The 26,918-nt window shown below is 44.1% G+C and overlaps 1 protein-coding gene across 1 annotated transcript in view; it reads left to right on the forward strand.

Annotated features, from left to right (window-relative positions):
- Positions 1-26,918, forward strand: part of LOC146829782 (nicotinamide N-methyltransferase-like) — a 74,032-nt gene that overhangs the window by 11,981 nt on the left and 35,133 nt on the right. The window contains exon 2 of the mRNA XM_085608497.1: positions 13,813-14,020. Within this exon, the coding sequence (XP_085464623.1) occupies positions 13,813-14,020 (208 nt within the window). The remainder of the gene's footprint in view (positions 1-13,812; positions 14,021-26,918) is intronic.

Genomic DNA, 26,918 nt, shown 5'->3' on the forward strand with positions numbered 1-26,918 from the left:
TAAGTGCCCTTAGCAGCTAAGAATGCAGGGGAAGACTGTGACGGGAAAACGTATGTTTCGATACAGTCACTCTTCCCAAGTCGAGCTTTCGGATTCCTCCCATTTCCTTGCAAACAGACTTGACCTTGGTGGGGTACGACCCAAATCGGAGTCGAGCTTTTACGTTTGTTCTCACCCATAGTAATGCCATATTCCGTAACGTTCCAACCCATGTAAACTCGCAATTCATCCTTGGGAATAAACGGAGTGTTATTGACATCTCTAACCATGTCAGTAATTCCCTTAACCAAGGCTCTATTAGCGGAATTATATCTAGTGGAACGCGGAGGTCGTGGGGGATAGGTCTCTAGGGCATAGGCGAACATGGTCTGAAATGCCCAGAATGATCCATTATAACTAAAGGGCAGAACCAGATAAGGGATGCCCTTATCCATGGTATGTGGTATCAAGCCACACACCCAGCAGTTCGTTGTGTTAATCACTAGTTGATGTTGGTGCAAGAGCTGAATGGAAGTGTTATTTATAAACTCGGAGCGTCGAGCTTGCTCGTGTGCAGGAAAAGGATGGAAAGAATGAATAGAAACAACAGTCGGAGAAACATGGGGAGATACTGTAGACGTAACAGGTGCAAAGATCAATTGAATACCAAAAATAATTCCGCCTACCAAAGTTATTAAAACAATCAGAAGTGTCAGAGCGCATTGCATTAAGAAACATTTGCTATACAATATGTCATATAGTTTTGTCTTGTGCACATTTATGACGTAAGACCGTCGCAGTTCAGGAAGCTCCATCTTCTACAACCGTTCGCAACGGATGGTTTGTACCTGTTAAAAAAATTGCCTCTGTTCACCCTGGGGGTTCCCAAAGTAAACAGAAGAAACCGACCTTGTGTCTGGTTCCCTGCAAATTAAAACAAGGCACACGTTACGACCCTACGGTAACCCAGACGGCAAGGTAAAAATTAAAGTAAACTTCCTGACTGAATGGAATGCGAGAAGATCAAAAACAGTTTTCAAACAAAAAGGTAATTATGCAATGTCATTAGTTCATAGCATGAGAACGTAGATTATATCTGTACTTTCCAGGTCTTGTTTGATTTTGAAATAGCTGGTCTACAGATGTAGAAATGTTTGACTCCACAGGTGATAAATGTTCACTTTGTACAATACTCTGTTCTGGGTTCGAAAGAGCGGTTCCTGCTGAAGTGTCAAAGTTCTGTGTTTCAGTTCGTTTGTCCGTTATGTACTCTGCGTCACTGAATGGGATGAGCCTAGGAACAGGTTCTGTCTCGGATACACCAAATCCCTGTCTAACCCAGTTGTCGTAGGGGAGTGGGAGAGGGACACGCTTCGTATGGCTGGTGTGCACCCAATTCTTTCTTCAGCTAGGCGTACAGCAGTTCTCGTTGCTAGGAGCACCTGGAACGGGCCCACGAATCTTGGCTGGAGGTTCCGGGTTCGTCCGAAATTCCGGACCACCACCTGGTCGCCGGGTTTCAACGTGTGGCCTGGACTCTCTGGCAGTTTAGGCAAGGATTCGAATACCTGTTGACGAATAAAGCTTAGTTTAGCAGTCAGGTCATATAGATAATCAATCAACATTGGATATTCGATCTGTTTGAATTCCTTTAGCCTAGGGACTCCCCAAACATTAGCAGGGCGACCGAACACAATTTCATATGGGCTAAGCCCTACTCGAGAGTGTACAGTCGCTCTGGTGGACAGTAGCGCTAAAGGCAGTGCATCTGGCCAAGATAGACCAGTGGAAGCTTGAATTTTAGCAAGTTTCAGCTTCAAGGTACCATTGTACCCTTCAACTAAACCTGCCGACTGTGGGTGATTCGCACTGTGGAACTTCTGGGTGATACCCAGACCCGTGCACACACTCTTCATAACTTTCCCTAGAAACTCACTTCCATTGTCCGACCAAACAATCCGTGGCATACCATATCTAGGGAAGTACTCTTTGAGGAGGATTTTGGCAGTGGACATAGCAGTGTTATCCTTTAATGGATATGCCTCAATCCATCTTGAAAAGGCACAGACTACCACTAGGACATACTTGAGATTGTTACACCTGTCCATGTGGATAAAATCCAACTGAATCACTTCAAAGGGACAAGAAGGGGAAGCAAAATGACGAGTTGGGGTTGGGGTTCCCTTGCCAGGATTATGCATCAGGCATATCATGCAGTTTTTCACCACTCTTTCCGCACACTTAGTAATTCCATCATTCTTCCATACTGGAGCTAACATTTTACAGATACCTTTCGAACTGATGTGCGCCGTTCCCTGCGCCATCGTGACTACTGCGAGCACATACGCATCAGGTAACATCCAACGCTGCTGTTCAGACAAATCAACCCAACATCCACTTGAATCCATTTTACCCGTTTTCTTCTTCCATTCATTTTTCTCATTTTCAGTTGCTTCATTCTGGATTGCCTTCACACTTTCAGTCGTTTTCTCACACATCCCTGATTCAGCAATCCATCTTGCAGACGTTGCAACGTACATTCGGCTCGTCATGTTCTTGGCCGTCTCTTTGGCGACCTCATCAGCAAACGCATTCCCACGGCCAACATCATCCGTAATCTTTCAATGTGCACTGCACTTCACAATCACAACTTCATTTGGTATGGTCAGGGATTCCAATAGATCGCTGACTAACTGTCCATGTTGGATCTTAGTCCCGTGGGACGTGAGAAAACCTCTTTCTTTCCACAGGCGTCCAAAACTATGTGCTACGCCGAAGGCGTATTGGCTATCAGTAAACACATTCACTCTCTTTCCCTCAGCTAAAACACATGCTCTTGTTAGTGCAATTAATTCTGCAGCCTGGGCAGAATTCTGACTCACTCTTGCGGTCTCCACAATTGTACTCAAAGTCGTAACTGCTTACGCGGCCGTCACATCACCATTCTGTAGTTTAAAACAAGACCCATCGACATATAAAGTGCCATCTGGATCAAATAAAGGAGTGTCTTTTAAATCAATCCGACCTTTTGTCTCTTCCTCAGTTCTGAAACAACAGTCATGAGGCTCTGAATCACTCGACTCTTGAGTAGTCGGCAACAGCGTTGCTGGATTCAGTATGTTGCATCGCTTGATCTGAATGTGACTTGCCAAAAGTGTCAGCTCATAGCCTGATAGTCTAGCACTGGTGAGGTGCTGAGTTTTCATTCGATTCATGAGTGTATCCACAGCATGTGGAACCATGACTACTAACATGTTGTTCATGACTAGTCCAGCAGACTGTCGAATAGACACTGCAGCTGCTGCTGTAGCTCTTAAACAACTTGGCAATGCTCTGGCTACCGGGTCTAATGTGGATGAGAAATACGCACAAGGCCGCTGTTTGTCACCAAATTGTTGCGTTAAAACAGTCAACGCACAACCTTCTCTTTCATGGACATATAGTGTAAACGGCTTACTGTAGTCAGGAGTACCCAACACAGGAGCTGAACACAGCGCATCACGTAAGTCGGAGAAGCTCTGTTGACATTCATCAGACCATGGCAAAGGGCTCGGAACACCTTTTCCAGTCAGGGCCACCAATGGTTTTGCCATGAGAGAAAAATTTGGAATCCATTGCCTGCAGTATGACGTAATACCCCAAAACGCACGCACTTCTTTCTGTGTGCTTGGTACAGTCATCTGCGAAATTGCTTTGATTCTCTCTGGGGTCAACCTTCTTCCCTCCTTTGACAAAAGATGACCTAAGTAGGTCACTTCTTGGCAACAATATTGTAATCTAGAAGGTGAAACCTTGTGATGCAAATCTGACAAGTGACGTAATAAAGAAATTGTAGCTGTCTTGCAAGTGTCCTTGTCATCAGCAGCCAGTAAAAGATCATCTACATATTGGATCAGAGCAACACCAGGAGGACTTTTCAATGCTTGGCTATAAATTGAAGGGCTCTCACAATAAGCTTGTGGAGCGCGCTTGAACCTGAAACTGCGACCTCCTAAGGAAAAACCAAAAATTTCTCTACTTTCCTCGGCTATCGGGATGCTAAAAAATGCATTTTTCAAATCGATCACTGTAAACCATGAGGCTGAGGCAGGAATCAACGTCAATAATGCAGTGATATCTGGTACCACAGGAAATTGCGGAATCACTATTTTGTTAACCTCTCTGAGGTCAATCACAAATCTGTAGATTGGAGGTTTGGAAGGGTCAGTGCGTTTCAAAATCGGCAGAACAGGACTATTGCAGACATTTCCTCTAGTTTCCTCTCTCACATCTTTCTGTATTAAATCTTTCACGATTAGTAAAAGTGCACGTTCACCTTCATTTGAAATTCGATACTGTGGGATTCGTGGGAATCTAACATTCGCTTTCAGACTTACCACATAAGGGGGAATTTCCAAAAGGCCTACATCGTTAGGACCAGTTGCCCAAAGAGTATCAGGGAGAGAACGCAGCTCCGGTGGGAGCTTATCCATCGACATGTACATTGGAGAAATGACTCTCTTGCCCAGCGTGAGCTGCACTCCTGAAGGAGAACAGTACAGTGTTGCATGCAGGCGTTTCAACAGATCTAAACCAAGCAGATTCTCATTACAACCGGTTGTTAGGATAAGGGGTGCTTCTAGTTCGCATGGCCCAACAGAGATTGACAAAGGACTAGAGACAGGATTGTAAACAGGGGCGCCTGAGAAACCTACTGAAGTGTTCGTTAAGCCAGACAAAGGTGCGCCAGGGAGTTTCGCATGCATAATTGAACTTTTTGCCGCACCAGTATCCAACAGAAACGGTTCAACCACGCCTGATGTAACTACTGCGACATAAGGTCCACTCTGATCAACTGGAACTGATACTACTCCCTCTCTTTGCCTGTGGCTGTCCTAGTACTCGCTTCTCTGAATCTCTTCATTATGATCATAGTAATCCTCAACATGATACTGTGAAGATCTACCTGGTTGCGCAGATTGTACATTTCGCTGATCGAAATAATTTGAGGGGCGATCGGCCTGTGGTGTCATAGTACCATGTCCTCTACCTCTAGGAGCTTGCATAAACCCGCCATTACCTCTCTGAGCTGGGACACCACTGGTCTGTGTGTGCAGTACTGGACACTTGTTCTTATAATGGCCCTCCTTTTTACAATAGGCACACTGATTCCATGCTAACTGTTGTCGAGGAAGACCATAATTAAATCTTTGGGACGTCCCTTGCTGGAATTGTGGCTGTTGCTGAAACTGGGGTCGCTGCTGTGAATCTGACTGATTCGAGCGAGGCGGATATGCCTGTTGCAATAGTACTTTAGTCTTTAAATCTTTTGTCTTCTTTTCTGACTTTTCTTTCTCTTCTTTCTCTCTATTCTCGTAATACTGAGCAGTTGCAAGTATCTGTGCTGTCGTCGACACTGCCCATGCACTCTCAGAATCTTTTAACTTGTTGCTAAGCTCAGGCAGTAAATTATACACGAACTTGTCGACAAACAACCTCTGACCTCCCTCAGTACTCATATCTTGCCCACTGTGGTCTATGAAGGTCTCTTCAAATGTAGTAAAGAAGTCAGAGACACTTTCGTCCTTCTTCTGTTTGCATGCTGATAGTTTATCCCAATTTACCCGTAACGCCGGCATCAGCGTTTTCATCAGATTAATTATTCTGCCAGGTAAGGCAGCAATCAGAGGTTCAGGTTTAGCACCGCCAACTTGTTGCGCATCTGCTGCTATAATAGCTGGCCAATCACCTCCTAGGGCGACTGGGTGGTTCTCTTGACGGATCTTGACCCATATAGGCTGTGGCACTACATTGCCAAATAGCATTTCCATATCTGCCAAATTCATGACACACGCTTGAACCGTCTGCGTTAATTCTTTATAATAACCAGCAGGATTTTTACGCGGATCCGGCAACGCTTGTTTTACTGCTAATACTTCGGCCCGCTTCCAAGGGATGTGTATCCACACTCTATGGAAATGTGCCGGAGCAGCTGCAACATTATTAACCGCATCAGCTTGAACTGCATCACGCCATATGGGTGGAACTTCCCTCATCGGATATTGATTTCTGTGGATTTGTGGCTCATGACAGGCAGAATGCCACTGCCAGTCTAGAATATAATTTACAGCCTCAGACCTGGCTGGACCATTTCCAAAAAATGTACATAGCCAAACCCAACTGGAGTATGCCTATTCAGAAAATGCTACAGGCCTGCTCCCAGATGAAGGCCTCCCCTTATCCTTCCATCTAAGGATGTAATGGCAGCAATAATGTCACTCCCAGCAGATAAAGCTCCAGACCTCGATTCCCTCCCCGGGGTCCTCTTCCGTTCAGAACCTCTGATCTGGGCCACATACTTCCAGGCACTGTTGCATTCTATACTTGCAGGCAGTCCGACCCCAGTCCCTGGCTTACTGCAGAGAATGTCCCTATTTACAAAAAAGGGCCTAAAGATGACCTGGGGACCTATAGGCCTATCAGCCCTATTGAAATCCTCACAGAAACTATTTTGCCACCTTATATTTGACCAACTGCTTAATTGGCAAACAACAATGCTGTTTTCTCAGAGCTCCAGGCGAATTTCAGATTTACTGTGGATCAAATACAATTTCAGTGCCCTATATCGGAAACAGGCCCTCATTATGTGGTTTTTGTTGACCTGAGGACAGCTTTCAATTCTGTGCCTAGGAGCAAGCTGCAGGAAGTTCTGGAAAAGATGGGTGTCGCCCGATACATTTTTTCTGTCTTTATCAGGTTGCATGGACTCAATACTGCCAGAGTCAGGTATGGCAACTGCGGTGTGTTCACAGACCATTTATAGATTAAAACTGGTGTTTGTCAGGGATGTTTGTCTTGCCCCGACATTGTTCACACTTTATATAAATGACTTTGTGCACATGTTTGATTTCCCCGAAAAGACACAAACCTGGCCCTTATAAAACTGCAATGCTACTTTTTGCAGATGACATGCTCTTAATTTCCAATATACCATGTGGTCTGCAGGCATAACTTTACCACTTTTTAATCTTCTGTAATGAGCATGGTCTGGATCTAAACATCAACAAAATAAAATGTATGGCTTTTAATCCATATAAATCGGGTGCAGGGCACTGAGTTGGTCCTCTCATATCAAGAGATATTCATTAAAACTTTAACAAGAAGTTGATTCAGTACGCAAACTGTGCAAATGGGCCTATGCATTCTCTAGAACCAGCGGTGGAGCTCTACAACATCAAAGCAAAAAGCTTAGCCATGAACGTGGTCAAATTATGGGGACACTTCAAAGGGAATTTTCTCGGGAAAACCAAAAAAAAGGTTCATGAGGAGCATTCTCAACCTTCCTCAGAGTGCCTCCCACCTCCCCCAACTGCTGGTTCTGGGAGTTGTTCCTATAACCAAACTTATGCAGTGTCACCCTATCTTATACTGGCATATGCTGTGGTCCATGGACGAACTAGAATCCCATAGAACTGTGATTATACCCTAGATGCACCTCCCTCTCCTTTGAAATCACCCCTTTACACACTATTGCACTTCTCATTTATTTTTTTCTTTCCTGATCTTATTGTCGGACGAGGTTTTATGAGATCGTTGATTTATGTATTTCTCATTTTTTTTTTTCTAACCATTTTAAATAGTCCTATGCCATTATTTTCTGTGTGAGGGTATTGTTGTATCAGTGGTTGGTCCAGTGGTCTTAATTCAGCTAAAAGTTGAAGTAATTATAGTTTTTGGTACCTCTGTGGCGATAGAGAAAATGGCTCACCCTTTTGAGGGTGGGCACATGCCCTCTGTAACCCTCCTTAAATCACTCCTAATTGCTCCCTACTATGTAGCGAAAGCACATGTAAGAATCTCCCAATATAAGATACAGGACAGTAGAGCTGGAGATTTATGCTTATACGTTTTTAAATAGCTTTTTTGTATTTTAGTATTACTTTTGCAGTACTTCTAGCTGTACTATTAAATGCAGGTTGTCAATATGGCCACTATTTTTTGCATTTCATAACTCTGCCAATTCCTCAAAAGGCTTGTTTGTCCTGAATTACTTTTGGGCATGTAAAGTATCTTGTACAGTAGTTAAAGTAAAGCCTAGTATTAGTTTACACTAATCTGACTAGATATCAATATAGATATAATTAATGACATTCACTAAAAAAAAAAGCATAAGTACAAGAATCATACAATACATTTTAAGTAGATTAATTATTCATGTAACAATTCAATCAAATTTATAAATTCATTACATCAATCCTCCCCAACAGTACTCATCGTTCTTTTGAGGAAGAACATCAAAACAATTATCAGTTGAGGATATTCTACCCGAAAAGATAGCTTTAGAAGTCGATGTTACACATGGTGCTAATGTGGGGGGGCAGACAACCAATATGGAATAGGAATTTTCCCTTAAGCTATCGACAAAATTGGCGAGCAGAGTGCTGTAGGCCCCTTCTAAGTGCCTGATCGTAATCAGCTGTTTGGCTTTCCAACTAACCTATACTGAAAGCCTCCAGTAATCCCTCGGGCAGCTCTTTCCGCACGACGGATTACAATGGCAGATTCTCACAGCCTTTCTGTGCCAGCCTTTCTGACACAGAAAGGCTGTAGGAATCTGATTTTGGGGGTCCCCAGCAGGGCCTCCATGGATTCAAGGCCGCCGGATGGTGGCCAAGGGAGAATCTATAGGCTGTGTGAGGAGGGGACGCTGTGCAAGATTTCTGCTTCTGACCAATACTGGGGGCAAGGACTGCTAGTCTCCCTGCTAGTGAATGGGACATCATGCAAGGCAACCAAGAAGACCTTTTTTGGAGCTCAAATCACCATTACCAGTCTGCTTGTCAAGATAAGAGTGTCCACTGAGGGAGAGCAATGCATTGGATGGGGTAAAATCATGTGGGGAGCCCAAGCGAGTGGACTCCCAGTGCAAGGTGTGTGGAGTCTGCAGTTGCATTAGTTGGCCATTGTCCAGGTGCAGATTCTAGCTGCAACTACTGTATCCCAGATGTCTTCACAATGATTGCCATGAGAAGAGTGCCTTGTACGGTGAGTGAAGTCTCCACAATGCCCTGATGACCCTATAGGCCAGGAGGAGCAGATGTGAAAATATTGCTAGAGTAAGTTGCCAAGGCCTGTGTGGAGTCTAGCAGTGACCCAATATGGCAGTAGGAACTGCTGTGGTATGGACTAACATATGGTGAAGGACAGTGCCTTGGCAGGTAGTGATACAGCAACTCCGTTTGCCAGGAGGGGCTGCTGCTATCAGGGATTGCGGAGGATCGGCCGTCGTCTGACAATTGTGAATCGCGCAACCCGTGAGTCACCACCAAGCATCAAGAATTGTGCCAGAGTTCCCTGTGACATGAGGAGTACTCTGGGATTCATGAAATCCAGTTCAGCCCCCCATTTGGGAGCATCAGGCTATTAAGGAGGAGCAATGCATCACCTATGGGTACTAATGGAGCCAGCTGCATAAGCTCTGGACACTGAGCATGCATGCAGCCGACACCTTCACCAGGACCAGAGCAGTGTGAGTATCCATGGTCAGGGCAATATCTGAGATCCCGCAAGCTACCTCGCTGCTGGAAGACTGGTTAGGGGCCTGTCATTGGACTTGCTGCTAAGGATGCTGAATCACCCAGACTACTTTATTTAGAGTCAGAGTGGACTCTTGAGTTAAGGCCTTTAATTAAGCAACCCTGGATTTGGCTCCAGTGAATAGGGAATAACACCTACCACATTATGAAGAGTGGTAGGACAGGGATTTTTCATCGAAACACTAGACCCCAACCTCATTTTTCCTGCATGTCACAATACTATTTGAATGTGTAGAGTTACAGATAAAATAGGTTTTTGACTGGACATCAATTTGTTGACACTGCTGCATGCTCTTTTAGTTGTGACTTGTGTTCACTAACCTGTATTTAGACTTGACATGCAAGGTAGCTTTGGACTGCTGAGCTACAGCTACCATTGAGAGTCAAGTGCAGAAGGAGGACTTGGCCACGTTGCTCAAGTCCTATAGTAGTTCAGGACCAGTACATCAGGAGTAAGAGGTCTCAACCCCCTATATTGCATCTATTAACCCCTGTATGCCCTGTGGCCCTCTGAAAGAGGTTCTGCCACATACTTTGACATGTCTATATGCTCCAACGTTGTTTCAGATAACAGTCTAGTCGATCAAGGTATCATTTTAGGTGCATAAGAAGGAGAGAATCAAAAGCACTCATTATCACACAGGTCAGGGAACAATACGCAGTGCAGGTATTGGTCCCACAAAATGACTCACTCCTTCTCTTGAAAGTGCCAACACAAGGTATCATGGGGTAAACAGCATATGAGCAAGGAAAAGTGAAATGAGAAAGGCGGAGAAAAAAACATGCCTCTTCGGCTTTTAATTCACAGACATTTCGCTGGTATGCACCCACAATCTGGTCATGCCCTGTACACTGGATAACATGGCACCAGAATATTGTGGTGTAAATGTAAGCTTACATACATAAAATGCCCACAATATCCTATACTAAGATTTTGCTTCATTAGGGGTAATAAAAGAAAACAATACTTAACGGGGCAATATATTTGTAAACAGCTGTATTGGATGTGATGTATTCAGTGTGAGATTGCTATGGTGGAAAAGCCAGCAGATAATTTAGCAATTAAGTTTAATGAAAGATTAGCCTGCATTTATAAAATCATCTTGGAAGTCTCCATCTGATCATATACTGCTCATGAGGCTGGTTCTGCTCTCTCTGTAAAGCATGGTGAGCAGCGCAAGGTGTCTATATTTATTGGTACTATCAACATAATAAAAACAAGGATGACATAGGCGAGTTTAATGTGATCAGGAAATCTCCACCTTTACTAGCACACACTAATGGTGAAAGGCATTGTAATTTTCTTTGCATTCACACATTTAATGTCATGCGTCGAGATAAACACCTGAGATCTAAAATCACTAAAAAAGAGAAGCAGTGCAGATAGAATTTATTCAACATGCAAGGACCTTGATGAGTCTTGAATAGTGCACTAAAAGGCCATGTTCAAAATGCTGTAATACTAGGTAAATGTTTGCGGTTGATACACAAGACTCAAATGCAGTTTTCAGGTGCAAAACTGAATTGGATAAGTCTAGACAAATTCCATATGTAGATAAACTTGACTCAATTTGGTGGAGGGCTGTTAATCTCCATTTTCAATAATGGTAAAATAATAATTCATTAAACAAATGAGAGATGTGCACATTTAAAAAAAACTTCGAATTAGCTCTTGAAGGACTTTCCCTACTCCCACCCTTTACTAAACTCATCCCTGCCTAGGTCACATTACTTTCCCTGTGACTCTTTCGTAGTTCCTCTCCTTATCTTTCTCCTCCTCCTCATCCCCTATTCCTCAGTTTCCCCATACAACTCTAAGGGCGTCTAGACAGTTAAAATGTTTTTCCCACATCTACTACATACCTGCTGGTTAGTAACTTCTACAACAACAGGACACGCATTCCTTGCGATGTTCTGTATCTCTTTCATTACATGGACATTGATGGAATTGTAATATGTCACTGTTAGAATATTAGAATGTATATGAGTCATTTACTGTGTCATCCACTGGGCTCATAGTGTTCTAGTGGAGCTTTGAAGATAAACTAAGGAGTTATTGTTGATGCTTGGATGCTGTTGGATGGGATCCTTATTGAGGAATAAACTGGAAAATATTCATCGTAAATGTGTCCTGATTTTGTCATCCAGAACACTTCATTCCTCTTCTGCCCTCCCCCTCAGTTGATAACTTTCTCCAACTAATTTATTTCCTTCCTTGGCACATTCCCCTACAGAGCAAATACATGAAAAGAGTCTATCATCAAGCTTTAACTGAAAAATATGTCCTAATATTTCTGAAGTGGGACCACTTTTAGAGTCCCATGGCCCTATTCACAGGTCTCTTGATTTGAAAACTTACTAAACTGTCCCCCATTTCCCCCTATGACACGAGGACACCTTTGATCACCCATAATCAGAATACTCTTATCGACAATCAGCACCGTTGTATCTCTGAAATGCCGTATTTATCTCACCCATTTTATTATTGAAAATTATCCTGTCCACCCTTGAATCTATGTTCAACCCTCTCCTTTTCTCTCATTGATCCACTAGTACCTCTAATGGTCATCTCAAAACATCTCTCCAATCCAATTATTCTCCCTGTCTCAGAATAGTCCAACAAATTTTCTTAAAGAGTGACATTCAATGCTATGACTATCTCATCCAGTTCTCTCACCTCCCAATCTCCTATTCATTCCGAAACCTCCAAGTCTTACTGTACGATGTTCACAACTAATTCTCTTCAGGATAGCAGCAATACTCCTTCTGATATCAATCCATCTTCCCAAGATACCGGTCTGCATAGTACTCTTCTTGATTTCTTACATGACAGCCATCCACCTTCATACATCAATCCTACCTCCCAAAGTACAGCTGATGCCCATACCTATAATCCAGGTATCAAATGAGATTTATGGTTTGTTTTCTGTCCAAGAGAACTCAAACTAACACATAAACTACCTTGAAAATTATGAATAAATCCCCACTTAGAAGATTCATTTTAAATATTTTGCTCCACTGCAGATCGGAAGCAGACAATGCATTGAATTTGATCCAGTCCCATAACTAGCCGCATTTTCTTGATGGAAACTTGGTTCTCCGACTCTTCCCATCCTGTACTATTCTCCATAAATGGGACAATAACAAGTTAGAGGGGTTGCATTTATTCACTGTTGTTCTTTGCAGGGCAAAAACCTTAGGGTATCTCAAACGTCTCTCTGTTGAAATGAAGATCTCCAACCCACAGCCTTGAATATTACCATAATCTACCACCCTCCTGATTATAATCTGCTGTTCGTTGAACATCTCATGGATCAAATACAACTCCATTAGCTTCTTTCTGTGTGACTTCATTTAAACAGAGGAGATTAATCTGATTCCGCTGTGTAACAACTAACCCTCTTTCTGATCAACAATGACCTCATACAATTCTGTTCCAAACCTAACTCATTAGAAAAGGGTTTTTCCTCGACTGCTTCATTAGCAGAAAAAATATTATGGAGTGCCACCTATGACATGATGGACTGTCTGACCACTTCCTTGTTTCTTACTCCCTCGGTCGTGCACATCAACCCTTACTAAGTTTAAATAACAACTAAATAACATTTTTCCGGGTTGATTCACACGCAGAGGTTTTCAAACAGGTCTGGCATTGAATACACGCTAAAATGTTATGCCTTACATGCACCCTGTTGTGTGGTACAAAACAACAAAAGTGACACAACCATGTAAAGAATATGGCCCTAAGTGACCTGACATTGACACAAGCACTGTGATGGGCAGATGCAAGAGACATGTTGATTTCTAGTCCTAGGCACTTGAAAGGGAATTCCTATAGCCTAGATGTATATCTTTCCAAGGCAAAAACACACTGCAGAAAATCTATAGTCTACAAGAGGTGCAAGTACCTTTGACAAAAGAATCAAAACCCACTCACCCCCACTGAATAACACCTCTAAAACAAATGAAAGAAAGGGATAACCTTCCAACTTCCTTTACCACCCAGTCACAGACGCTGAGTCCCAAATTAGACACTGCAGACTCCAAATTAGATCTGGGGCAGTTATGAAGGTCAAAAGAGAGACTGAGAGGATATATGACAGACTCATATGATGCAAGAAGACCACAATATTTAACATAAAAATGATAATGATGAGCGTACTGAACATATTTATTCATTCTAGTTTGCTGATAAAAACGAGACATTTACATGTTATAGATTCTTATTTCACTCAACTATGAATGTTTTTGTTAACAGGTGATGTTAAAGGAGACTCCCTAATTGGACTTTGCCTTGGGCCCTATTTACATTACACTCTCCCACTTTGTGACTATTTCAACGAGATCACCTTTGCCTGCGCTGATGACAATTCCCTCCAAGAGATGCAGAAATGGTTGAAGAATGAACCTGATGCCATGGATTATAGTCACGCAATCGAGATGATTTGTGAGCTTCAGGGCAGAGGGTATGTATTTTGCTCTGTATTAACACTGTCCTACTTTGTTTTCCTATCCATCTTCTCTATGAATTACTCCTATATAGAATGTGAGTACTCATAGAGAGGAGCAAATACACCAATGGTAAAGATTATGAAATTAAGGTTTTGATACCCCGATTAGAAGTATAAAAGAAGGAGTAATCTTCTGTACTTTATTCTTGGCCTTCTATGATCACTGACTCAGTTACCCAGAATCACAGATAAACCAAAGGCTCTCTAAGCTACCCTAGATTCTTTTTAGTCGTACCTTTTTTGTAGAAAAGCTTCAATGCCATACCAATTGAATTTCAGATCATGATTTTAAAAAGTGTTGACTTAGTTCCTCACTCTGACATGTACCTGTTTATGCACTTCATGTCCTCAGACTATTTAATGAATGTTGAACACAAGTAGGAAAGTGAGAGGATGTTGTAGATTGTTGTCGCCCTCATTACTTTATAAAGAACATGCAACAAATACACCTCCTCCAGTGGTTACCAAATCTTTAGTGGATTACCATCTCATGACTCTCATCTCATTGGTTGATGGCATGCGTCATCACTGGAATAGACATCTAGAACTTGGAAGCATCTAAAAATTCTTCTGTCTTAAAACCTACCTGTCCTTCATTTTGGAATATGAGGGTCCAGTTGAGAGCAGGATTTTTCAAATATGTTGAAATAAGTCAATGTTAAAAGACATAGAGGCTCTGAGGTTTGGATTGCACAGTTTTAAATGCATGACATGGAAATCACACCAGTAAAATCTTTTAGGGCCACTCCACAAACAATCTTAGTTTAGAGTTAAATGTATTAAATATAAAACCTGGCAGTCTAAAATCTCCCAATCCTATCACTCCAATAACATACCAATTGTCAGACTGGCTGATGGAGAGACCATCGCACATAAGTACATCTGGTGGAACTGAGCTCTAATTGTCAGTGACAAGGCCACTCAGATCTCACCTTATGGTTTCTATAAAGGCACAATAAAGGTAAAAATATGGATTTGTGACTTTATGTGCCTTTTAAAGCTACCACACAGAAAAAAAAGATCCAAAGTAGATCCAATACAGAGAAGAAAGCACTAGCTATTAAGTCTCATAGAGCCAGTTTGGGTTAAATTCTAGACATTAGCATAAGTCATTTATACAAATGTCATATACAAGAAGGGCTCCAAGGGAACTATTTCTCCTTTCAAGTACATTTAAATTAGAGGGTAAACACATACACCTTCATTGGGTTGGCTTGGTTGCACTATGACACAGAGTTTTGTCCAAGGAAGAAGTAGGATAACTCTTTAACTAGAACCAAGTTTGTTGTTGACTTTTGGCTGTAGTGGATGGCTTTAAAGGTAGCACTTCCTATGAAACATAATGCCTGTGCTTCATCTATTCTCACATTTATCCTCCACTTTCAGGGGAACAGTCTCAAGGATGGGAAGATTTAATGGCAAAACTAACACTCTCTAACTGGAGGACTGCGCTTTAGACAGAACAGTATTACAATTACTGAAAAATGCTTATAAATGCTTGTCTAGGATTTCACACAAAGGTCTGCAAAACTCCAGGTGGGATGGTAATTCTTCATCAATGTTTAAACATGGTGTCTTAGTGTTGTCAAACAAAACTGTCTGGAGAAACTTCATAATTTTGCTACACGGGGGAATTTAGACTCATACGTAAAATATCTCAAGTATATCAACCAATGATATTTATAAATGGCTGGGGCTATGTTATCCCTCAGTATCATTGCAACTTTTTACAATGCATTCCTTCATCTGTCTCTAAGCTTCCCCCTTGTCACCTATCTGTGTTCTGCCTTTGAACTGAGTCTGCCTCCTGTGAGAATTGCTCTACTTTTCTGGTAGAGGAACAGTACCTGTCTGCAATAATCTTCACTTGTGGAGAGAGGGTGGCATCCAAATTCATCCACACACAAGGAAGTGTGTGGTACCTGGAAAAGTCTCCTTATAGTAAAGAGAGTTGGTACCCAGGCAACTTTTTTTTTGCCATGTGCCCTTTGTGTGGGAGGTTGTTGTCTTTCTCGAATCCAAGTGACTTGGCATTGGGTCAAAGTGAGGGATCCAATCTGTCTACTTTCATGACTTAGATCAAGGTTTGGAGTAGTTGTAGCTTGTTGTTACTAGAGAATAAAAGTAATTCTGTTTTGGTTCTGATGAGCTTTAGATACGAGTTAGACATCCAGGTATGGATAAAGAACACAGGGAGATAATGGATGCTTGATGTGGAAAAGAACACCAAGTAGAATTATGTGCTGTTGCATGCATCTGGAAGTAAGCTTCTAAGTGCTTCCAGTTAGAAGTTGAAGAAAACTGCTATGGTTGAATGTCAGAATATTGTTATCAAAATATTGTCTGGCATAACTAGAATTAAAGGTTACAGATTAATCTGATTTAGTTCCAAATTAATTTTAAAAGTTTCAGAAGGCACTATGCTGTTGACAGTGTTGAAAAATTAGTAGGTGAATTACTCCCAACTGTGTTGAGGAATTTTTATTAAAACTTTTTAATATAATCACCGTACTTTTTAATCCATCAATGCAAATCAGATAGAGTCCTGACAGTGAGTGTAGAAAATAGCAAGATGTGAGAAAGGGCAACAAGATGTGAGCGTAATTGTTGGTGGGAGGGCAATGCAAGCAGCTTCTCTTCATAAAATAGATTAATATGTCGATTGCAGAACCCCCACATTACTTCTCATTCAAATTAAATATTTGCTTTATAACACTCATTGCAAAACAACACATTTTGACAGTTTTGTCTATTTTGGGGGCTATGCAGCAGAATAAAAACCAATAAAAACAGATTTCAAAATATTTGAAAAACACAGAAAAAACACTCTTGAAATCGACAAAATATAAACATTGAAAATAGGCAACCTAACAAACTTTAGGAAAATTAATTTTTACCAGGAGATATTTTGGCAACAATTTTCTGGTACCATTACATGGGAATAATATATTGCAAAGGGACAATGTACAAAGTGGATAACAAGAACCCCAGACTCGTCCTCTAGCCCACAGATGTTTTCCTCATAGAACATTTAGGTTAAAGTCATCCAACAATACCACAGCACAGCCACCTTGAATGTTACTAGAACATTTCTCAATGTCCTTAAGCAGAGGGCACACTATATCAACCTTTGTGTTATCAAATATGTTAATGTATAGAATTATCAGGAACAATCTTGTTGCAGAAAACTGAAACAAGATCATCTGATAGCATGCTGAATTACAATTTGACACCTTCACCCTAAATGTAAGAGAATTAAACATAATCAGACCACCCCTGGCCCTGCCAATGTTACTAGCGACTGTTGGATATGAAAAGTAGCATTCCCGTCCACATAAATAGGGTCAGTAAGCCAAGTCAAGGGGAGAGGAGTTGGCCTAACAGCTAGGGCAGTCGACCTCGAATCTTGGGAACCGGGTTCGAGTCTACGCAATGATGCTGAACATCCTGTAATTCTGGGCAAATTACTTAATCTCCCTGTACATAACAAAAATGAATGTGTCCTCATGTAACAGAACTGGTGCTATGTAAAGTGCTCTGATACCCGATACTGGGTCAAGTTCGCGCTATATAAAACTCCGTAAAAAAGAAAGAAAAAAAAACGTTTTGGAGACATATATTAGCATGGCTTCTAAAAAACCTAAACCAATCATACCTATCCCATTCTCTGGCTAATCCAGCAATATCCCAAGTGGCTATAGATGGTGATTGTTTTGTATGACCATTACTGACCTCAATGGTAATAGGTTTATAGCTGGAAGGAACAGAATGCTCTGAACAAATATCATCCCAGGTTTCACACATTCTACTAGTAACTTCACCAGGAAGTCAATCCTGTTGATCCAGTTGTGAATGGTGAGTTAACCCGTTTGAAGTTGGAAAAGTAGGCTCATATGGTAAAGGATGGGGAGACGACCCTGAGGTTTATAAAACAGCAAAGCGGGAGGGCCTCAATAGCAATTGGCACAAGATGAGTCAAACTTAACTTGGACAAGATGTCGTTAGCCACTCTTCTATCTTTGAAGTTAATAACAATACAATCAGTGTCATCTGATTTCAGAGTATTACCCCCTAAAGGAACTCTATTCACAAGATTTATCTGTTTATGACCACTCCCTCCAAAGAGTGGAATATTTTTGCCACGGAAATCACTATTCCTCCAAAATCCAAAATGGCGACAGCCTCTCCTTTAGAGCTAGATGTGGCAAAACCAACCCACTGGAATGACTAAGATTGTCTGACACTCCCCTTCCTGCCCCCTTACTATTCTAATTACAGGCGCTCCTGTTTGGCTGGGGGTGCAGGATGTGGGGGTGAGGCTGTGTCCTGTAAAAACATTAATTCCCTCTTTGAAAACCAGTTTGGCCCTTCCACCCCCTTCCTGCCTTGTGCTCTGCAGCTGGCAGTTCTCCTCTTACAGGTAATCCTTTGTCTCAAGGCAGGCCACTTGACACCACATTAAGCCAGCTTCCCTTAGCCTGACAGAGACTGGCCAATCAAAGAAGGTCTGCTGGAAGGCTAGATTATGGCTCACTAAAAAGAAAGTTATATGAGTTTTCTGTTATGCTTATAAAAAATGCAACAATGTCAAGTTGTTGAATTTATCATAACTGGAATTATATGTTTCAACTATTTTTTTCAATCGATATATTTTTATTAAAGTATTCCTATGTTAGACTATAAAGCCAATGCATTATAACTGGAAAAAATGAAATAGGCAGTTGTTCCCTCACCAGGCCATGTAAAGCATCTTTTAGAATGTCCCTTATGATAGTTACAAGGCACCCTATCCCTGGGGCACCCAGGGTAGACTTAAAGGGTGACACATGTGTAGAAATAAGGTACTTTGAAACTTTGGAAATACCTTTAATTCCAAAGGCGAATTTCAATTTAAGAGCAGCCTGCAAGGCAGGGCTGGTTTTTAAAACGACAGCAGGCTCAACAGTACTTTTAACTTAAGTGCATTAAATCCACTGGGCCTCAAAAGCTACATGCCCCACTATAAAATAGGGATATAGGTTGTTAGTACCAATTCCAATTATACCTACTTACAATGTACTTTTAATCAGAGCACAGTCCCTAGATAGCATATTCTAAGGTACCATACCATCAATCAATCAATCAATCGATCAGAGCATTTGTAAAGTACACTACATACCCATGAGGGTCTCAAGGCGCTAAGGGGGGGAATTCTGCTACTGTTTGAAGAGCCAGGTCTTGAGGAGTCTTCTGAAGGTCAGTAGGTCTTGGGTCTGCTGTAGGTGAATGGGTAGGGTGTTCCATGTCTTGGCGGCGAGATGGGAGAATAATCTGCTGCCGGCGGTCACTCTTTGGATGAGGGGGACAGTGGTGAGGGCGTGGTCTGCAGAGCGGAGCTGGCGGGTGGGGGTGTAGAAGCTGAGTCGGCTGTTGAGGTATGCTGGTCCGGTGTTGTGGAGTGCCTTGTGTGGGTGGGTGAGGAGCTTGAAGGTTATCCGTTTGTTGACAGGGAGCCAGTGTAGGTCTCTTAGGTGGGGTGTGATGTGGCTGTGGTGAGGGATGTCAAGGATCAGGCGTGCGGAGGCGTTCTGGATGTTTTGGAGCCGTTTCAGGAGTTTGGCCGAGGCTCCTGCGTAGAGGGCATTTCCATAGTCCAGTCTGCTGCTGACAAGGGCCTGGGTGACCGTCCTTCTTGTTTCAGTGGGGATCCACTTGTAGATCCTGCGGAGCATGCAGAGGGTGTTGAAGCAGGAGGAAGAGACGGTGTTGACCTGCTTCATCATGGAGAGGGTGGAGTTGAGGATGACCCCTAGGTTGTGTGCGTGGCCAGTGGGTGTTGGGGCTATTCCTAGCACAGTCGGCCACCAGACTGAGGGTGTGGATCCGAGGATGAGGACCTTCATCTTGTCCGAGTTCAGCTTCAGTCGGCTGTTCCTCATCGGCGACAACCTTCATTCCTTCGTGGAGGTTGGTTTTGGTGGTGTGGGGGTCCTGGGTGAGGGAGAGGATCAGCTGGGTGTCGTCGGCATAGGAGATGATGTTGAGGTTGTGCAGTCGGGTGACGTGGACGAAGAGTGCCATATAGATGTTGAACAGCGTTGGGCTGAGGGATGAGCCTTGGGGTCATGCCGCAGATGATCTCGGTGGCTTCAGAGTGAAATGGGGGAGGCAGACGCTCTGTGTTCTTCCGGAGAGGAAGGAGGTGGTCCAGTCCAGGGCCTTCTCTTGGATTCTGGCAATATAGAGGCGTGTTCGTAGTGTGCAGTGGCAGACCGTGTCGAAGGCGGCTGACAGGTCCAGGAGGATGAGGATAGCGGTTTCACTGTTGTCCAACAGTGCCCTGATGTCATTGGTGGCAGCGATGAGGGCAGTTTCGGTGGTGTGGTTGCTGCAGAACCCGGACTGGGAAGGGTCGAGGAAGCTGGTCAGTTGTTTGTTGGCGGCCTTCTCGATGACGTTTTTGAGGTCCTTGGGGTCCGCCTTGGGTTTTTAGAGTAAGGCGTTGATCTCGGCGTGCTTCCAGCTCTCCAGGAAGGTCGCTTTCTCAAAGGAGATGTTGATGGCTTTCCGGAGATGGGGTGCGATGGTGGTGCCCGCTTTGTTGAAGATGTGGTGTGGGCAAGGGTCTGACGGGGATCCGGAATGGAAGGTGTTCATGATCCTGATGGTGTTGTCGTTGTTGATGTTTGTTGATGTTGGTCCAGGAGAGCAGGTGGTTGGTGTGGCTGGTGGGGGCGGGGGTCTTAGTGGGTAACAGGGCAGTTGTGGTGTTGAATCTGTCGTAGATGTCTGCGATCTTGCGGTGGAAGAAGGTGGCTAGCGAAGGTGGGGTGTCGTTGGTGTTGGAGCTGGGGTTGGAGAGTTCCTTCATGATGTGGAAGAGCTCTTTGCTGTTGTGTGCGTTGTTGTCTAGGCGGTCTTCGAAGAAGGTCCTTTTTGCGGATCTGATGAGGTGGTGGTGTCTGCGGGTGGTGTTCTTGTGGGATGCGTAGCTTTCCGGTGTTCGTTCGCGGATCCAGTTCTTCTCCAGTTTTCGGCAGGTTTGCTTGGAGGCCTGGAGGTCTTTTGTGAACCAGCTGGCTTTTTTGTGGTGTGGCTGTTGGAGAGCTTCTTGAGCGGGGTGAGGGTGTTGGTGCAGTTGTTGATCCACTGTCTGAGGTTGCGAGCGGTGGTGTCGGGGTCAGTTGGGTCTGTGGGTGGGCTCCAGGCGAGGGTGGTGGATAGCTGTACTTCGGTGACTTTGCTCCAGCAGTGGCGCAGCATCTGTTGGGTGAGGTGGTGCTTGGTGGATTTCCGGAAGGTGAAGTGGATGCAACGGTGGTCGGTCCAGTGGAGTTCGGTGGTGTGGTTGAAGGAGACATGGGAGCTTGCGGAGAAGATGGAGTCAAGCGTGTGGCCGGCGGAGTGGGGGGTGTTGTGATGAGTTACCTGAGTCTGAGGTTGGCGAGGTTGTCAATCAGGGTGGTGGAGTTTGCGTTGTTGTTGTTCTCGGGGTGGAAGTTCAGGTCCCCGAGGATGTAGTCCGTGGATGCGAGGGCGTGTGTGCTGACGAAGTCGGCGATGGAGTCGCTGAACTGTGGTCGGGGTCCGGGGGGGGTCTGTAGATGAGGGTTCCTCTGAGGGTGGTGTTGGGGTCAGTGTGGATCTGGAAGTGCAGGTGTTCGGCAGTGCTGAGGGTATTGTCGGTGTTTGTCGAGACTTTGAGATTGTTCCTGTGGACAATGGCGATTCCTCCTCCTACTCCATTGATGCAGTCCTTGCGGGATGGCTATGGCGATGTCGGGTGCCGAGGAGGGCTTCAGCCAGGTCTCCGTCAGGAAGGCAACATCTGGGGTGCTGGAGTCGAGTTTGCGTGCGGTGCGGGTTTTGAGGAGGATGCATCTGAGGTAGTTGGGTTCTTTGGTAGGTGTGGTGGCGGGCCAGATGCTGGTGAAGCTGCAGTTCCGGCAGGAGAAGGGTCCTTGGGTGCGCTTCGGGGCAGCCAGGCAGCCGGTGCGCAATTGTCCGGCGTTGAGTGCGTGGAGGGTGCTGGAGTCGTAGCGGAGACGGGCGTGGTGGCGTTCGCGGGGGCCAGGGGTTCTTCAGCACCAGAGGCGCACCCGCTGTGTGCAGCTGCACAGCGGCTGCCTTATAAGGGAGGGAGGGAGGAACAGCTGGGAGGCGGGAGCGGGAGCGGGGCGGCGAATGGATGAGCTAGGGGACAGGGCCGCAGGGAGGCAGCGTCTGGAAGAGACAGGAACACTAAAAGCAAAGGGGGAAAGGGGCACAAAACTGTAGGCAAAAAGGAGCAACCAAGTAATTGCAGCACAGAACAGTTAACACAAGGGGCAACCAAGTAGTAAAAATGGCACAAAACAGTTGAGGAAAAGAAACAGCACAGTAAAGACAAACTACACACAGCAAAGGGGGAGCGGCAAACGCAAGGAGCGGCAGCAGTGGGCACAGATGGCAGACACACACAGACAGAGCTGTGCAGCATGGGGAGCGGCCTCACCTGCAAGCAGAGTCAGAAAAGCAGCATCTTGTTGTTAAAATGGGAGCAACATGTTGGAAGATACAGCAAATAAGTCATGATTTCTCACACAATCCCTCCTCTCCAGCCATCACCCCAGAGAGTTTCCCTGGTCTGTCAGGCATAGAAGAAAATACAGAAATCAGGCTGTATGACTGCAGGAGCTACTCTGCCTTACATCCTCTTGCCAAGGTCACTTCCTCTCGGGAGCTGACCCATCTCTACAATAACATGACCCATTCTAATCTGAAACTTCATCACAGCAGTTTTGTCATATTTCTCCCTCTTTCGTTTGGGTAGTGAAGTGACCCCCTCATCTGTCCCTAATTTTGCTCAAGCAACTCTTAGCCTACCCACAGAGGCTACCCAACACTTGAGCAACCCCACTATGATCATGCCAGGTACAGTGCTGTCATGAAGGCCAACACCCAGCAAAGACTACTGACAGCTGTCTGGAATCCAAAACCACACCATAGGCTCTCGACTGACAGGTGGATTAGCTTTTTTAGGGGCAACTGTGGGTTCCTGGGACCTCTGTGATTGTTTGGTGGGCTAAAACATCCTGTGGCAGACATCCTTCTTCCCGTCTCTCTTCTGTCAGTGCGGGGCAGTACCCTGCTGTTTTATAGCAGTCTGACTGCTCAAAATTTTCTTGCAGTCAGTTGAAGCATAATTGGTCTCAACTTCGGGTTTCTCCCTCCATGCTTACTGAAACTCTCTTTCAGAGTGGCTTACCTTTCATCTTCTTTTTCTTTTGGGACCCCAGTTTCTTAACTGTAGGGACTGGCTCTCTAGGAACTTTGGGTTGGGGGGCCTCCCTTGATGACTGCCCCACTTGGGATCAGACAAACCTCTTGGAGGTCATTGCAGGAGACAATCTAAGGGGAGGTTGGCAATGGCTATCACCTTGTACCCTTCCACTCTAGGGGGACTAAGACTACAGTTTTGGTATGACCGCACATGTGGATACCCTGACTCTTTTTGTATCACCTGCACATACTTGTCTGGGGACACCAATCTGTCACTCACTATAGTGTGATTGGCACATGTGTCTTGCAGGCTAATGACATGGTTCCCATTCACCTGAATGGAATGGAAATGTCCACTCCAACCCTCACAAATCACCAGCTTACCACCTGGACCTGACTCCCAACACAATGTTTAGAGGACCCCCTCGTCTGAGGAGTCCTCTTCTATGACTGCACTGGACAGCCCAGTGCTAAGCTCTTTCTTGGAATAGGAGTGGTCACCACCGAAGTAACTGACTGCTGACAGTCAAAGCACAATCTATTGTTTAAATACTTAGGGTTAGGGTGGGATCTGCCCTCCTCCTTTTGATGGTTCTGGGTACTGAGGGAGTCTCTGTGGTGGTCTTACTGCCTCCCTCCTTTGGCTTTTGTGAACCTAACCTCCCCTTCTTGGTGTCTCTTACCTGGTGCTGTTTGTTTATATTGGTTTGCATCCACTCATCAGCTTTCAGAGCCAGCTCTCTGGAACTAGACAGCTTTGAGTGCACTAGATGTTGTTGTAAATCGTCTGAGAGTTAACTAGCCAATATGTGCTCCTTTACGAACGAATATTAGGGTCTCTCATAGGCACTCACTAGGTTACCATTGATCCAGCCCTCAAGCATCTTTGCTGAGATGTCTCCAAAGTCCAGCCAGCATTGGGTGTTGATTTATTGGGTGTCCCTGAACTTTACCCTCTTCTGCTCTGGGGTCATTCTAAATTTCCTAATTAAACATTTCCTCATGTGTGGGTAGGATTTTCCCTCATCCCCCTGTAGGGTCAGGAGCCTATTCATCCCAGCTACTGGGATCTGTACCCATAAGAGTGAACCCCAATTCTTGTAATGGACCCCCCTCATCTCAAGGGCCATTTCAAATGCAGTCAGCCATTTGTCAATTTTAATCCCCTCAACACACATGCAAACTATTCCTTTGGGAAACCTGGGGGAAAACCCACCACCCCTGGACATCTCAACATCTTCATCTTTGTTTCAATCACCATTTATTCCTGCTTTCCCCCTTATCCACTTCTTCTTCTCTAGTGCTACCTCTACTTTCTCCGTGGCCATGTTTGACAGCTAATCCTACAGCTCCTGCTTTCTGAGGGCCATCTCTGCCTCCTCTGTGGGGGAGCCTCCCCTCCCTCCACTAGTTGGAAGTATGAAGCTGGTACGAGATGAGGTGTCATCATCCTCCACCTGGAGATTGGTTGAGGAACCATCCTCCGCCTCCCTTTCATTCCTGCATTGAACCCTAGCTCAGCCACTGTGAGTGTGTTCAGGTTAATCAGATATACTTCCATGCTATCCATAGTTTTTGGTCACACATACTTTACAAATCAGATATGGAGCAAATTTAGAAAAATCAAAAAGATGGATAACAAATCAGTTAATTCTGCATTTCACAAAATCTAAAATCTTGTTCTAAGTCAATAACTAGGATTTTTAAAGATCTTAACTTAATATATTGTATTGTGTAGTTCAAACACAAGTACATATCCTCACCTCTGAACACCAAATGTTGTAAAGTGGTTTATTGGTAGTGATACGTAGGGACCTACCACTATAAATAAGTGCACATACACAATAAAAAAAGGTTAAGTTAGGGTCTCAATAAATGATTCCCTTGCTCAACCCTTGGTAGCTGGCAACAAGCAGACAGGCTTAACTTTGGAGACAGGTTTGTAAAGCATTTAAAAACATCAGTACATCAAATAAGTAAGACAAAATACACAATAAAAATACAGCATCAATGTATATACATAGGTTAGACTTTGAAGAATAAACAGACACCAAAACAACAAAAAATCCAATATAAAGAAGCAGAGATATGGATTTTTAAAGAGCAAAAGTAAAACTAGCGATTAGAAGCAAATATAACTCGAAATGGTTACAAAAGGTTGCGCTGGACTGGGACAAAGTCAAGAGTTCTTCACATTTACTTCCAGGAGTATTTCTTGGGGCAGGAAATTGGACCACAGTACAAGCCAAGAGTTCAGATGCTCTGGTTTGTCTCTTGGGGTCTGGGACTACAACTCCTACAATGCGCCTGGTCAACCTATGGAGCATTTTACAAAAGTTGCTCCAAACTTCTGGAACTTCTTCCTGGACTTCTTTTTGTGGGTTAAAAGTAACCAAAACACCAGTCCAAGGGTCTACGAGATCTGAAATCGTCCTTGGGGTCTTGGGACTACAACTCCCAAAATGCGCCTGGCCAAATCCTGGAATGTCCACTGGACGAACTCCCGGCTGGGGACGTCTTGGAGGAGATGATGTAGTTGATCTCTGCTAATCAGTGAAGTCAGCCAAAGTCCTTAGGGCTATAGTCCCAGATTGTGCAGCAGATGCAGCCTTCAGAGTGCAATCCTTTGGATGCAGATCATGGTTCCAGCAGAGCATTCTCCTTCTCCTAGTTGTTTCATGCAGTATATATCTTGTCACTCTTTTTTACCTACTGCTTTCATGGAGACCAACGTCAATCCTTTTGAAGTAAGGCAAAGTTACTAAGGCTCTAGTTCCAAAGTGTGCAGCAGGTGCCTCCGTATGGGATAAGTTGTCTTGGGGTGCAGACTAGTGGTTCCAGCAATGCAGTTCTTCTCTTGATTTTTTGAGGAAGGGATCTGAGTAACTTGGCAGCTCTCCCATATGTATTGAGAGTTCCTGGGTATCAAGGAGGGGGGGCACCGCTGACCAATTGGTACACCTAGGTGTATGACCACTTCCTCCAAAGTGTTGCCTAGTCTTGCCCCAGAAAGCAGTATACTTCCAAAATACAAATTGGAGAAATTTCTCCTGAAGAGTAAGATGTGGCTAAGCCAACCTAATAACACTGCTCTAACTGCCCCATCACTAATCCAATTACTGGGACTCCTGTTTTGGCTGGGGTTACAGCATTTGCGGCTGATTAAACTGTTGTTTCCTGTTTAATGACAAATTTGGCCCCACCACCCCTTTATTGTCTTGTCCTCTGCAGCTTGCAGTTCTCCTTCCAGAGGAAATCCTCTGTACAGCCAGTTTGGTCAGGCTAGCAGAGGTTGGCCAATCGGAGATGGTCAGCTGGAGTGCTGGATTTTAGCTCACAGGAAAGAAAGTTCTATAACCTATTTTCTGTTATAGTTACAACAATTCAAACTGGCAAGTTTTAGGATTTATTATAACTATTCTTTTAGTCTTGAATTTTATTTTTAGCTTCTTCCTATTGATATTTATACTTGATTACAGTATTCCCACCTCAGCCTATGAAGCCAATGCATTATAAAGGGGAAAATGCAGTTTTTCCCTCACCAGTGCACATAACATATACACTTATGCCTACTCCTGGGGCAACTAGCGTGGACCTTAGGGGTGAGTTATCT

This window comes from Triturus cristatus, chromosome 5_2 (assembly GCF_964204655.1).
Source record: "Triturus cristatus chromosome 5_2, aTriCri1.1, whole genome shotgun sequence".
NCBI lineage: Eukaryota > Metazoa > Chordata > Amphibia > Caudata > Salamandridae > Triturus > Triturus cristatus.